General features: G+C 39.9%; 1 protein-coding gene across 2 annotated transcripts in view; it reads right to left on the minus strand.

The window, feature by feature from the left end:
• Positions 1–273: 273 nt before the first annotated feature.
• Positions 274–16376, minus strand: part of LOC126210493 (CWF19-like protein 2) — a 194278-nt gene continuing 178175 nt past the window's right edge. Inside the window, exons 14-15 of one of the 2 annotated variants that reach the window (XM_049939726.1) lie at positions 3198–3423; positions 274–522 (exon numbers count right to left, since the gene is read on the minus strand). In XM_049939726.1, coding sequence (XP_049795683.1) covers positions 3226–3423 — 198 coding nt within the window. In that variant the 3' untranslated portion in view covers positions 274–522; positions 3198–3225. Of the gene's footprint in view, positions 523–3121; positions 3424–16376 lie in introns of those variants that run through there. The other variant, XM_049939725.1, reaches the window with a different exon arrangement.

Genomic DNA, 16376 nt, shown 5'->3' on the forward strand with positions numbered 1-16376 from the left:
GAGTGAAGTGCCAACTATCAAGTAATTTTCGTTGGACTGTAGTTTCCAAAGATGAATATGTTTGCCTCTCCCTAACCGATGGGTTCAGAGTGTTACGAACCACTTATACCTCAACACTGAGCATTATTTTGTTTGGTGAATTCTGAATCTGTATTTGCAATTTACTTACATAGTTTTTAAGAGGACAAGTTGCAAAAATGCAAGTTATGATGGTCACTGCATAATGAAAAGCTGATACAGTGCATAAAAAAGTGAATGATACTGAATACCTAGAACAGGACAATACATAATGTCTCTTTATTTAAGTATTTTTGTAAACTGAATAAATATAGACCACATACATGCACTGTTATCTGCACATCTTTAGAGGTAAACATGGGACTCGTGTAGACTTTTATGCCCTCTACAGTATCTTACATCCTCTTCCGTAACCCAAATGCGAGAACTCTGGATGAACTCTTGAGAGTTCACTGCAGTTCGTCTCAAGATAATAACCCCGAGATGAGAATCTGGAGACATCAGCCCGAAATGGAGTGGGAAAAAGATAATTTAAGTAAAATTCAGTTTAAGAGAAAATATGAAAGTTGTTTACAGAAGTCTTTACACACAAAGAAAACACACTGAAACGATATGACAGAGCCTGTGCTGTATCACATAACACTTTCAGACACAAACAGGACCCCTGAGCTTCTCGTACAAAAGTTTCCCATTTTTTAAAATAGTATTTCCTGTCTATAGTTTGTTCATAACAAGTAGCTGAAATATTGCTTGAGACTGATTACAAAATATACAAGTGTCACTATAAATAATCTTCCTGGTATTATATCTATGCAATCTGCCATAATCCAAATGAAACAGTTGCAGATCTTGAAAGACAAGGCAGTCACTACTTTGTTTTAATCTCAATTTCAGATTCTCTGAGCAAGACACTGAGAGAAATTTCAGTCAGTGCAGTGCAAATAAGATTTACTGTGACTGACCATAACTCTTCTGCACAAAAGTTTTTCATACTGTATTCCGGTGCTAATTAGAACATTTCTCAAAGGATTCCAAGTGGAACACTGTACTAGCTATATTCACATTTTGTAAATTCCACTATTACGGTATGTGAGTGGAGCATTCAAGCTGTCGACTCACAGAATCGGCAACCGCAACTTACATTTCTTTCTTCTTTATTTGGCAGGTGTTTTGTCATGAGGGGAAGAGGTTTTTGGCAGGCTGCTACTGGGTGACATACGTTCTGTCAGGTTCAGTACTTATTTATTAATTCATTCTGATTTTTGGTAGCTGGCAGTACAGGCCTGCATCTGAGGAAAGGATGACACTTTGAACAACTTCTTTAACTACGAGTACACTTGTGTAAATGTCACTGTGTTCATTCAAAACACCTGCGCTTCTACCAAAGTATCTCTAATAACTTTTCTTCATCTTGTACAGTATTGTTACCTTTTCCTAACTGGGGTGACATTTACACACAATGAAGTCAGTGGTGACCGGTAACCACAAAGTAGCAACTATCTCGCAAACAGTTCATCTAGTGACCTATGTTTAGTGATACGTTTTTGTTTCTTGCATCGTATACTTTCAAATGTATGCATTTATGCCATTAATTATGATACACCTTGTATAACTCAAAAAATAATCCCAAGGAAAAATCACAGAAATTAAAGCTGACACGGGGGTTCACTGACAGTCACCCTACACGTGCACCACTCGTGAATGGAACAGGGAAGGTGGAACAGATTGTGTTGTAGCAGAAGTACCTTCACCACACACCATAAAGTGAGCAGCAGAGTACATATCTTTACCTCAGAGCTGTGCCATCTCATCTGCAGCAAAGGAGGGTAAATGAGAAGTCTTTCACAACTGTGGACAGACATGATGGTAGAAATTAATAGGAAAGGGAGCTCCACATCTCGTACCGAGATCACAAAACTAACAAAAATAAGGAGAGGGAAATATCTACCAAAAGCAACACAACACCTTGTTATTTCTTGAATATGTAACAAATATCTCAGCTGCTGCCACTGAAATATTTGGTCCTTTTAAAAAGTCTCACAAACTCAAAAAAACTTTGTCTCATACACTAAAAACTTGATAAGTTTCACATGTGACACCTCTTTTCCTTATATCTATCCCCTCATACAGTCCCCCCCCTCCCCCTTCTCTCTCACTTTCTCTCTCTAACACACGAAGGAAAAATCAACAAATGTGGCATGATATTTTAAGGATAAGAACTTGAACTGGAAGTCATATATCACAGACATTCTTGAATAGCTGACCTCTGAAACTTTTGCACTGCAGATAGTAGTGGAGTTTGGAAATAAAAAATGTTGAAAAATGTGATCTTTCCCATTCTCATGAACTATCATGTCGTCATATTGTGGAGTGTCTTTCCATTGATGGAGATGTTATTTGTTGCACAGAAATGTGCCGTAGGATGACAAGTGGTGCCCAGTCTAGGAACTGTTTTAGGCAGCTCTTTAAACAGGTGGGTACAATGACAAAAGCCTTACAGTACATTTACACAAAGCTTTTGTCAACAACCAATCAAAGTTTGAAAACAGCAGTGATTCATAAATAAAATACTAGAAGTGGAATGATTTACACTAGCTATCATTCAGTCCTAGTGTGGCACAGGAAGAAGTGAAGTATTCAGCTGTAAAAATCTATCATCACCTAACCAAGTGACGTCAAGCATCTAATGGATTATAAAACTTATTTGAAACACAAACTGAAATCATATGTACTTCACAACTATTTCTACCCCACAGAATGATTTATAAATGTGTGATAACATTGTGTGTGTGTGTGTGTGTGTGTGTGTGTGTGTGTGTGTGTGTGTGTGTGTGTGTTGGGAGGTTGGATGATTTAGGGGAGGGGACTAAACAGTGAGGTCATGGGTCCCATTGGATTAGGGAAGGATGGGGAAGAAACTCGGTCGTGCCCTTTTAAAGGAACCATCCAGGCATTTGGATGGCCAGTTGTGGGTTTGAACTGTCATCCTCCCGATGTCCATGTGCACGTGTGGGCGTGCGCATGATTGAAAATAATTAAATTTAAATCACAGAAAGAGAAAGGAAAAGGGAAATAAATGAATAAAAATGTAACAAAATAAAGGTAGCTTAAAACAATAATGTAATTGGCCCACATCATAGTGAAAGATAAGTTTAAGAAAAGAGTTTTTAATGTACAAACCATATCATGACGTCGTTTTACAGTTTATCATTCAGAGTCAGATGATGACGATGATGGTGGTGATGATGAACTGCTGTCATGAGAACGTTTTGTTCCTCGTGTGAAGTCGTGAGGCTTCCACCATTGAACTAACTGCATTACCTTCTGGCGCTGAGCATCGAAATTTTCCATCTTTGGCTTTCGCCACAGCATGTGGTCTATGTCCAGCATGCCACCCACTATTTCCTGTAAGTAAACACCATCACAATAACTGTGTGTTATACAATTTCCTTCAAAACTGTAAAACTGTTCCAATGAACTAATCTCTACAGGTTGCCTCATAAGGAATAATCTTAATGATGAATAGTTGTTTGTTTGAGTTATCACATGGACACACACACACACACACACTCTCTCTCTCTCTCTCTCTCTCTCTCTCTCTCTCTCTCTCTCTCTCTCTCTCTCTCCTTAATTCTTCCAGACTGTCTCTGCATAAAGTAACCACCAAAAGGAAAGCGGCCTACAAATGAAGAACATACTTAATTAGTCCATCAGATGACTGACAGGAAAAGAATGGACCGGGCGTGAGTCGTGCTTCGGTAGCTCAGATGGTAGAGCACTTGCCCGCGAAAGGCAAAGGTCCCGAGTTTGAGTCTCGGTCGGGCACACAGTTTTAATCTGCCACGAAGTTTCATATCAGCGCACACTCCGCTGCAGAGTGAAAATCTCATTCAGGAAAAGAATAAATAAACTTCAGTAAAATCTGTTTCCCAAACATCTACGCAGGTATTCCAATAAGACACAATATTCAAAATCTGGGCATTGCGCAGATTAATGGCTTAATGAGTATTCAACAAATTTTTGGGATTGCAGCTGCATGATGTTGACTTCATGCCCCATGATTTCAGCTGATAACCAAATGAATTTTATGACTGAAGACCACTGGGGTGCGTTGCTACACTTATACCAGAAATTGGCAAAGTAGCGTACACACATAAATTTGGCTGTATGTCCATCTTTTATCAAACTTGCCACTCTATTGTCAAATTGTTAGGCATCTGACATGACAATGCAGATATAACAGTGATATTGTATGAACACTATCTGTTGAATTTCTCACCCATAGAGTAAAGACTCTGTAGTCAAATTGGTGAAATCAGTTGTCACTGGATGTGACATTAGGCACATAATTTTGTCTTTGTGAATAAACTGAAGAAATTATCCAGTCCCCTCAGCCTAATTAACTGAACGCTGTTACTGATTAATAAGGAGTCTGCCAAATGTTTTCCACAGGTTCCATAAAAATCAAATCTCAATATAATCTCCTGGCCAAGATTTTTGTGCCACAAAAATCCACAGAATGTCACGTGCACATATTGTACTCAGCTACAGCTGTGAAAGGTGAGTGTGAAGATCGCATTCCGTACACCTTTTGTATATTGTGTGTGTGGTGTAGCCACAGTGACACAGTATTTGGTAGACTCCATATTTACCTGATCAACTATCACAGAAATGAGGCATGTGCACCAAAGCTGATACAACTCTACACTGCAGCACCTCAGAGAGAGTTCAGCAGCTGTTACTTAAAATATCCTGCTGGAAACAAATTATTTTCAGTTTAGCAAACAGGAGGTTATCAATTGCATTATGAATAAGCAGTAGTCAGTAGATCAAGATTTGTAATGGCATTCTCAGATCTACCTGATGATGCTATTAACAGCCACAGGTAAGGTGACTCTTTCTTAAAATGAAGCTTTCAAAATGCGTTGCTGCAGATTAGGTATAGGCATTGAATAACTACGAAAGTACTGAATCGAATAGTGGGAAAAATAAATTTTTGGCACAACTTGCTAACAAAAATAGATTGGTCAATAGGACACATTGTGATGCATCAGGAAATTATGAATTTTGTAATGAAGGGAAGTGTGGGGGGTAAAAACTGTGAAGGATGACCAGAGGTTGATTACAGTAAGTATGTTCAAGGGATGTCGTTGCAGTAGTTATGCAGGTCTGCACAGGACTGAGCTGCATCAATATAGTCTTCAGGCTGAAGACCACAACAACTATTTTCTCAAGTGAATTTACTTTTGGAGAAATGACTTTAGTGATATATTTAATGTGTCACTGGAACAGAGAATTTTTCCAGACACATTCAACTATGCTTTTATTGTTAATCTTCGTTATAAGAAAGAAAAAGAAACACATAGAACATTATCATCTGATTTCCTCACTGACATCTTTTTTACCAAATATTTGGGAACATAATATACTTAAGGAAAAGCCACACTTAAATAAAAGTACTTGTGATCTGCCCAAAGTGTTTGTACGAATCGTATTCCCCTTTTACGTGAAAGTGACAGTTTTACATGCAACCAGTTTGAGCTGTGCTAATAGCACAGTCCATTCTTTGTAAACACAGCACACACCATTACGGAGCCACCACCAGCTTGCGCAGTGCAGTGCCTCGTCGACAACTTGGCGTCGGCACCACACTCGAAACCTGCCATCAGTTCTTACCGACTGAAATTGGGGTTCGTCCGAGAGAAAGAGATTGCATACACTCGTGCTGAATAATTCAAACAATGCTGCGAGCAGAGAAAATTTTAGCGGTGAGGTGTAACGTACAGCTTCAGTGAACTGATGTGTTGCACAATGATGTACACTGGGATGTAAAAAGTCACGTGAGACCTCCTAATATTGTGTTATACCTCCTTTTCCCAGTGTAGTGCAGCAATTCAACACGTCGTGGACTCGACGAGTCGTCGCAAGTCCCCTGGAGAAATACCGAGCCGTGCTGCCTCTACAGCTGTCCGTAACTGCAAGAGTGTTGCCGGCACAAGATTTTGAGCACAAACTGACCTCTCGCTTACGTCCCACGATCGTTCGACGAGTTGCCAAATCGTTTGCTCGAATTGTCCAGAACGTTCTTCAAACCGATCACAAATAATTGTGGTCCCTCGACATGGCGTATTGTCATCCGTAAACATTCCGTTGTTGTTTGCCAACGTGAAGTCCTCGAGTGGCTGCAAATGACATATGTGGTCAGTGATGGGTTCAGTTGGACCATAGGATCCAGTCCATTCCTTGTAAACACAGCACACACCATTATGGACCCACCACCAGCTTGCACACTGCCTTATTGACAACTCGGGTCCTCGGTTTCGTGGGGTCAGCACCACACTCGAACCCTACCATCAATTCTTACCAACTGAAACTGGGTTTTACCTGAGCAAGCCACGGCTTTCCAGTCATCACTGATACGGTTACAAGCTCAGGAGAGGTTCTGCCGGCGATGCTGTTAGCAAAGGCACTCACGTCGGTCATTTGCTGTCGTAGCCCGATAAACACCGACTGCCGTAGCCCGATAAATGCCAAAGGTTGCGAGAGTGCCCTAATGGATACATTCGTCATACATCCTGCATTGATTTCTGCACTTATTTCCTGCAGTGCTGCTTGTATGTTAGCACTGACAACTCTACACAAACTTGGCACACTCTTTGACACTGTGGATCTCAGAATATTAAATTCGCTAATCATTTCTCAAACGGAATGTCCTTTGTGTCCTACTCCAACTACCAATCCGTGACCAGTATCTGTGTGGCCATGATCACGTCAGAAACCTTTTCGTGTGAATCACCTGAGTGCAAATGACAACTCTGCCAATGCACTGCTCTTTTATACCTCGTGTGTGCGATACTACTGCCATCTGCATATATGCATACCGCTATCACTATCATCACCACCATGTAGTACTGACAAATGATGATCACCAAACATACAGTTAATTTTTATTAGTAGGTTTAGGGAGTTGGATACACTTTTGTGCAGGGAATTTGTGTTGTTTGTGCATGTTAATGAGTGTGATCCGAGAAGGGGTGGCAGTGTGGTCACACTTTGCGTGACCTGCCAGTTTGGAGATTACTCCGTGCAGTTGTGCCCCTGCCTCGGAAACATGCCGTTTTTCGTCAAACAGCGCACACCGTGACAATGGACAACGTCGTGAAAGAGAGCAGATAGTTGCAGTTTGCTACGAAGTATGATAAAGCGTTTACACTGAGCCGTCTATAAATTTAGAGCATTTAATGTAAGTGGCAAATCGAAATTGCAGACACCTGTATACGGGGTGTTTTAAAGTTGTACACGTTGGAAGAATATATGATTGTCTTCAAAGAGTGAGATCTGTTATTCGGCAGCTTGTTGAACAAGGACATGGAAGATTTCCATCTCCGACACAGGCCAAACTGTGCTGAGGACAAAGTCCATGAAAGGAAGAAAGAAGATATCATGAGAGGAGATACACTCCAAATAAGCAAGTCAGTAATATGCAATCCATACACATCAGTATAAGAACTATTACTCTAATTACATCCTTGAACATTTATCAAATACGGCAGGGAACAGCCCGTCGGCTGAGGATAAATCACAAAGGGATGCCCACAGGTTTCAATTTTTGTTTCTACTCTTTACCCTCATGTACATGGATGACCTTCCACATTAAGCAGAGCAAGTGCATTTTAGGAGAAGACAAAAAATTAATATTTAATCCTGCTAGAGAGACATCAACAGAAAAGTTACTAACAATTTTTCTGAAAGAATTATTAAGTGGTTTTCTGAAAATGGATTTTCCCAACAGTATTCTCAGTTCTGGACAAAACAAAAAAAGTGAATAACACAAACAACAACATAGCATATGAACAGGCATCAAAAAATAGGGAAGGCTACTGTGAATATTTTGGTACACATATTGATGAAACTCTTAACTATAAGAAATATTTACTGAGGTGCTTTTTTACTGAGGTGCTTAAACAGATAAGTTCAGCATAATATAATGACTAGTTTTGAAAACAAATAAATTAATGTGTTAGATATTTTGCATATATCCTCTTATTAATATATTACTGCATAATATTCAGGGTACCTCATCACTTATAATCAAAATACTGATAAAACAAAAGTGAGCAGAGAGAAGAATACGTGGTGTTCACCTACAAACTTCTTGTATTTACTCTTACTGCAATTGGGTATTCTAATTACTCCTTCAGAATATGTACACTCACTAATGAAATTTTGTCAGAAACACTGCACCACAATCTGACAAAAACAGTTATGCCCACAACTACAATCCTAGAAGAAAACAATGGCCTTCATTATTCATTACTAGAGTTGTCAGTGGCTCAGGAAGGAGTTCAATAAGCTGCCACGAAAATCCTCGATAGTAAAATCTCTGACAAGTAACAGATTTTAAACCTAGCCCACAATCTTCTCCTCTCAACAGCTCCTTCCATTCTCTCCACAGTTTTTACTCCCCCCCCCCCCCCCCCCTCCCCTCCACACCAATTACCACACTGAAAATTCCTTTATGTCTCAGTATATGTTCTATCATCTGATCTCTTCTTGCAGTCATGTTGCACCATTTTTTTTTCTTTCTTTTCTTTCCCAGTTTGATTCAGTACCCCTTCACCAGTTATTCGATCTACCCACCTAATCTTCAGCATTCATTTTAGCACCACATTTCAAAACCCCTATTCTATTCTTGCCTGAATTGCTTACTGTCCATATTTCATTTTAGCACAAGGCTGCACTCCAGACAAATACCTTCAGAAAAAACTCATGAACATATTTTTATTTGATGTTAACAAATCTCTCCTTTTCAGAAACAGTTTTTTTTTAATACAGTGCATATCCTCTACACTTCATCATTCATCAATAAACTTGCTTGAACGTCTTTTGGACATGCAGCCCGGTTCACTGGTCATTGTGGAACAAATTTTCAGTGGCCTAACGTACAATCATCACCAGCTTACACATGCTGACAAAGGAGACTTTCAAGCTGCATATTTTGTGAGAAAACCTGCACATACACATCAACAAATATGTTGCCCATATCGAAACTTATCTAACACTTTTTAGTGTTTCAATCTCTAATTTAATTCCCTCAGTGCTGTGATTTAATCTGACTACAGTTCATTATCCTAATTTTACTTTTGTTGACATCTGGCTTATAACCTCTTTTTAAGACACAATTCATTCCATTCCACGAATCTTCGAAATCTTCTCCTACTTTTGACAGAATTACAATATAATTTGCAAACCTGAATGTTTTCATTTCTTATTACCATACTTTAAGTCCCTTTCCAAATTCTTCCTTGATTTAATTTGCTGCTTTCTCAACGCACAGACTGAATAATATGGGAAATAGTTTACTACCCTGCCTCTCTCTTCTTAATGAATGCTTTCCTTTCTGCTTCTGCATCTACTTCTACAGCTACATCTATACTCTGCAAACCACTGTAAGGTGCATGGTAGAGGGTACGTCCTATTGTACCAGTCATTAGGGTTTCTTCCCGTTCCATTAACATTTGAAGTGAGGGAAGAATGATTGTCTGAATGCCTCTGTGTGTGCAGTATTTATTCTAATCTCATACTCATGATCCCTATGCGAGCAATGCATTGGGGACTGTAGTATATTCTACATCTACATCTACATGAATACTCTGCAAATCACACTTAAGTGCCTGGCAGAGATTTCATCAAAGCATCTTCACAATAATTCTCTATTATTCCACTTTCGAACAGCACATGGAAAAAGCGAACGCCAATATCTTTCCATGCAAGCTCCGATTTCGCTTACTTTATTATGATAATCATTTCTCCCTATGTAAGTCAGCATCAGCAAAATATTTTCACACTCAGAGGAGAAAGATGGTGATTCAAATTTTGCAAAAAAATTCTGCTGCAATGACAAACACAACTGTTTTGATGACATCCACCCCAAATAATGTAGCATGTCTGTGACACTCTTTCCCTTATTTCTCGATAATGTAAAGTGTGCTGCCCTCCTTTGAACTTTTTCAATGTACTCTGTTGATCCTAGCAGGTAAGGGTCCCACACCATGCAGCAGTACTCCCAACTAGGACAGACAAGTGTGGTGTAGGTAGTCTCTTTAGTGGATCTATTGAATCATCTAAGTGTTTGCCAATAAATCATAGTCTTTGGTTTGCCTTCCCCACAACATTTTCTGTGTGTTCTTTCCAATTTAAGTTGTTTGTAATTGCAATTCCTAAGTATTTAGTTGACAATGCGACCTTTAGGTTTGACTCATTTACCATGTAACCGAAGTTTAATGGATTCATTTTAGCACTCATATGGATGACCTCACACTTCTCATTATTTCAGGTCAGTTGCCAATTTTTGCACCATTAAGCTATCTTTTGCAAATCGTTTTGCAATATTTTTAATCTTCTGTTGACTTTAATAGGCAGTAAACGATCTGCTAACAACCTAAGAAGCTGCTCAGATTGTCTCCTAAATAATTTGTATAAATAAGGAACAGCAGAGGACCTATAACACTACCTTGGGGAACACCAGAAATCACTTGTTTTACTCAATTCCTTTCCATCAGTTACTATGAACTGTGACCTCTCTGACAGGAAATCATGAATCCAGTCGCATAACTAAGATGATATTCCATTAGCACACAATCTGATTACGAGCTGCTTGTGAGGTACGGTGTCAAAAGCTTTCTGGGAATCTAGAAATACAGAATCAATTTAAAAATCCTTTGTTGATAGCACTCAACACTTCGTGTGAGTAAAGAGCTAGTTGTATATCTAAAAACAAAGATGATGTTACTTACCAAACGAAAGCGCTGGCAGGTCGATAGACACAAAAACAAACACAAACATACACACAAAATTCAAGCTTTCGCAACAAACTGTTGCCTCATCAGGAAAGAGGGAAGGAGAGGGAAAGACGAAAGGATGTGGGTTTTAAGGGAGAGGGTAAGGAGTCATTCCAATCCCGGGAGTGGAAAGACTTACCTTAGGGGGAAAAAAGGACGGGTATACACTCGCACACACACACATATCCAACCACACATATACAGACACAAGCAGACATATTTAAAGACAAAGAGTTAGGGCATAGATGTCAGTCGAGGCGGAAGTGCAGAGGCAAAGATGTTGTTGAATGACAGGTGAGGTATGAGTGACGGCAACTTGAAATTTGCGGAGATTGTCGCCACTTATACCTCACCTGTCATTCAACAACATCTTTGCCTCTGCACTTCCGCCTCGACTGACATCTCTGCCCAAACTCTTTGTCTTTAAATATGTCTGCTTGTGTCTGTATATGTGTGGTTGGATATGTGTGTGTGTGCCAGTGTATACCCGTCCTTTTTTCCCCCTAAGGTAAGTCTTTCCGCTCCTGGGATTGGAATGACTCCTTACCCTCTCCCCTAAAACCCACATCCTTCCGTCTTTCCCTCTCCTTCCCTCTTTCCTGATGAGGCAACAGTTTGTTGCGAAAGCTTGAATTTTGTGTGTGTGTGTGTTTGTGTTTGTTTGTGTGTCTATCGACCTGCCAGCGCTTTTGTTCGGTAAGTCACATCACCTTTATTTTTCCATGTGGAATGTTTCCCTCTATTATATTGTTATCAGTAATTTGAACCCAACAATTACGTTTGTTATTGTCACTGTTGCATTTCGAAATCTTTTCTGTCGTCTTATTTTCTCTTTCTGTTTTTGCCAGTAGTTTCACTTTGTATTCACCTTCTCCTTTTTACCGTAATCTGCTATACAATTTTATCCCGCCTATATATACTCAATAATACGTAACCCACTTCCAAACCATAACCAAAAAAATTTTTTTGCTGCTTTCAACACTACTGCCGCTATAAAATCCACCATTTCTAGTTCACAAACAGTTCCTTTCACCTTTTAAACAACCATTTCGGCTAGTTCTAATAACTTTCGCTTTATTTCCATTTCTGTTTTTCGCACATCACTGATAATTTTTATCCGCTGAAATATGTCTGCTTGTGAGATGTCTGCTTGTGTCTGTATATGTGTGGATGGATATGTGTGTGTGTGTGCGCGAGTGTATACCCATCCTTTTTTCCCCCTAAGGTAAGTCTTCCCGCTCCCGGGATTGGAATGACTCCTTACCCTCTCCCTTAAAACCCACATCCTTTCGTCTTTCCCTCTCCTTCCCTCTCTCCTGATGAGGCAACAGTTTGTTGCGAAAGCTTGAATTTTGTGTGTGTGTGTGTGTGTGTGTGTGTGTTTGTGTTTGTTTGTGTGTCTATCGACCTGCCAGCGCTTTCGTTCGGTAAGTCACATCACTTTTATTTTTCCCACGTGGAATGTTTCCCTCTATTATATTGTTATCAGTAATTTGAACCCAACAATTACGTTTGTTATTGTCACTGTTGCATTTCGAAATCTTTTCTGTTGTCTTATTTTCTCTTTCGGTTTTTGCCAGTAGTTTCACTTTGTATTCACCTTCTCCTTTTTACCGTAATCTGCTATACAATTTTATCCCGCCTATATATACTCAATAATACGTAACCCACTTCCAAACCATAACCAAAAAAAATTTTTTTGCTGCTTTCAACACTACCGCCGCTATAAAATCCACCATTTCTAGTTCACAAACAGTTCCTTTCACCTTTTAAACAACCATTTCAGCTAGTTCTAATAACTTTTGCTTTATTTCCATTTCTGTTTTTCACACATCACTGATAATTTTTATCCGCTGAAATATGTCTGCTTGTGAGATGTCTGCTTGTGTCTGTATATGTGTGGATGGATATGTGTGTGTGTGTGCGCGAGTGTATACCCATCCTTTTTTCCCCCTAAGGTAAGTCTTCCCGCTCCCAGGATTGGAATGACTCCTTACCCTCTCCCTTAAAACCCACATCCTTTCGTCTTTCCCTCTCCTTCCCTCTTTCCTGATGAGGCAACAGTTTGTTGCGAAAGCTTGAATTTTGTGTGTGTGTTTGTGTTTGTTTGTGTGTCTATCGACCTGCCAGCGCTTTCGTTCGGTAAGTCACATCATCTTTGTTTTTAGATATAAATAAATAAATAAATAGATAACCGTGTTCAGCTTATCCTTTCTGAATACCACTAGGTCCTTCGCAAAAATTTATGCTGAACTTACCTCCAGTTTTAGCTAGCTTTCAGTGCCTATAACGATTTGAGCGTCAGTATTTTCTGTTAGTCCTTGGAGCTCTGGTACTTTCCCAACAGAACAATGACAATTTACAACAGTTATACCGATGGTCCCTAGATCTATGTTCTTCCTGTGGTCAACCTACACATTCTTTAAGATTGAAGCCGTTTTTGTGTTTCCCCAAGACCCTCTAATCTAAAAAAACCATGCAGTCCACACCACACAGCCCCCACTACCCATGTAGCCACCTCCTGCGTGTAATGGTCTCCTGACATATTTAGCAAAACCCAAACACAGTTGCAGAACCATCCAAGCCTTGAATTCACATCCTCCACTCTGACCTGTAACAGAGGTCTGCAAATAGTCCTGTCAGCTATGCTGCAAGCATTTAGCTGTGCTTTTATTTCACAAACAAGACTGGGAGCCTTTATCACTTCTGATAGCTGCTTGAAACCAGAGAGAATCTCTTCTAATCCAAAGCAACACACATCACTGCTATGATGTGAGCCATCACCTGCAGTTAACTACAAACTGTGCTTTTCATGGCATCCAGAATTACCCATTCCACACCTGGAATGACTCCACACCCAGTATACATAGAGCGTGCTCACTAGCTTTCTTCTTCCCCTTAACAGCAATTGCCCTAAGGGGCCGCATAACATGCCCAACACTGGAGGTCTCAACTATCAATAATCCCACCCTCTGTGACTGCCCTGATCTTGCAGGCTGACAGTTTTACTCTGAGACAGAAAAAGTGATACATCTGGCTGGTGGACAGTGTCAGTGACATACAGCACATGGAACATGTTTCTCAGAATAACTTGGAGGCCTTACGTTTGGCCCTCTGGGAAGTCTTTTGCCACCTGCCATGCCCTGAGGCGACCTCCCACTCGAGCATTGGTGAGGAGCCAAACTCAATGCGAGCAGTAATTAAGTTAGCCAAAGGTGCGGACCAATCAGTGGACTCCTGGGTCATGTTGGATGTCCATTGGTCACCACAGCTGGCCCACAACAATTATGCCCAGCCACTGCAGCCTCAGGCTGAGTAACCGAAGCCATCACAGCCTGGAGCTGAGAGCGAACTCGGCTCACATCTGCACACAGCAATCACAATCTCTATCCATACTAAAGACAGTAGAAAACTACAATATACAGACAAACAAATGACTATCAACACCTGCTACAAAACTCTGCTCTGCAGTAGACAGTCACAAAAGAGTGAGAACTGTGTCTAATAACTTACATTAACATGTAGAGTGTCAAAAACTAAAACACCCAAAGCACACAGATGAGACTAAATAATTTCCTTCTGGTCAGGAACATGTAAAATGTCACAAAATCAGTTTACTTTCTGATACAAACAAACATGCGAGAACTGGGTCTAGTAAATATTAAATTAAATGATATGAATATAATAGAAGGAAACATTCCACATGGGAAAAATATATCTAAAAACAAAGATGATGTGACTTACCAAACGAAAGCACTGGCAGGTTGATAGACACACAAACATACACACAAAATTCAAGCTTTCGCAACCAACGGTTGCTTCATCAGGAAAGAGGGAAGGAGAGGGAAAGACGAAAGGATGTGGGTTTTAAGGGAGAGGGTAAGGAGTCATTCCAATGCAGGAAGTGGAAAGACTTACCTTAGGGTGAAAAAAAAAGGATCTGGACTCACAGTGAAGAAAAACTCCAAATTTTCCTCTCCAACCTCAACTCCTTTGGTTCCATCAGATTCACCTGGTGTGTGTGTGTGTGTGTGTGTGTGTGTGTGTGTGTGTGTGTGTGTGTGTGTGTGTGTGTGTGTGTGTGTGTGTGTGTGTGTGTGCGCGCGCGCGCGCGCGCGCGCGAGTGTATACCTGTCCTTTTTTCCCCCTAAGGTAAGTCTTTCCACTCCCAGGATTGGAATGACTCCTTACCCTCTCCCTTAAAACCCACATCCTTTCATCTTTCCCTCTCCTTCCCTCTTTCCTGATGAAGCAACAGTTTGTTGCGAAAGCTTGAATTTTGTGTGTATGTTTGTGTGTCTATCAACCTGCGAGCGCTTTCGTTTGGTAAGTCACATCATCTTTGTTTTTAGATATAAATACTAAATTAACATGGAGAAATTAAAAAAATAATCTACCAAAGCACACAGATGAAACCATGTAATTTTTTCCTGGTTAGGAACTCATAAAATGTCAAAAAACGTTTCTAGTCATCATTTAAAGCCAGTGCTTGAAACTGTATTAATAGATTTTCTTGGAATAGATTAATTTATTTTCAAGAGTCTTCCTTTCAGTTTTTTTGGTATTTCTGTGACACTCTCCCATGTCTTAAAGAATCCTGTGACTGTTTGTGCTGGTCTTCTCTGCATACATTCAATATTCCATTAGTCCTGTTTGGCACCAGTCCCACACACTTGAGCACAAGTGATTTGTAAACAATCTCCTTTGTAGTTTGATTGCACTTCCCCAGTATTCCAACAATAAACCAAAGTCTATCATCTGCTTTACCCTCAACTGAGCTTATGTAATCATTTCATTTCGTATTCCTGCAAAGTGTTGTATCCAAGTATTTGTATGAGTTCACTGATTCCAACTATGGCTCATTGATATTATATTCATATGATGCTACATTTTTTCATTTTGAGAAGTGTATGGTTTTACATTTCTGACCATTTAAAGTATGTTGGTAATCTGTGCACCACTTTGATAATTAATATTCAACATGAACATCAAGATTCCCAACCCACTTGCCTGGGGCATACCCGAAGTTACTTCTAAACCTGGCGATCTCCATCCAAGATATCATGGTATATCCTCCTTACCAAGAAGTCCCCAACCCAGTCACAAATTTCAATTGATACCCCATATGATCATACTTTTAACAACAAGCATACATGTGGTGCTGAGTCAAATGCCTCTTTGGAAATCAAGAAATACTGCATCTACATGATTGCCTTTATCCAAAGCTTTCAGAATCCCATGTGGGAAATATGCGTGTAGGGTTTCACATGATTGATGTTTTAGGAATCCATGCTGGTTGGCACTGAGATCATTCTGTTCAAGGTACCTCATTATGTTTGAGCTACAAATATGTTCCAAGATTCTACGACAAATCGATATTAAGCGTACTGAATGGAGTTTTGTGAATCACTTCTACTACCCTTCTTGTAGGCGGGTGTGGCCTGTGTCTTTTTCCAAGAACTGTGCACAGTTTCTTGTTCAAGGGATCTGCAATAGATTATAGACAGAAGAGGGGCT

Source organism: Schistocerca nitens, chromosome 10 (genome assembly GCF_023898315.1).
Source record: "Schistocerca nitens isolate TAMUIC-IGC-003100 chromosome 10, iqSchNite1.1, whole genome shotgun sequence".
Lineage (NCBI taxonomy): Eukaryota > Metazoa > Arthropoda > Insecta > Orthoptera > Acrididae > Schistocerca > Schistocerca nitens.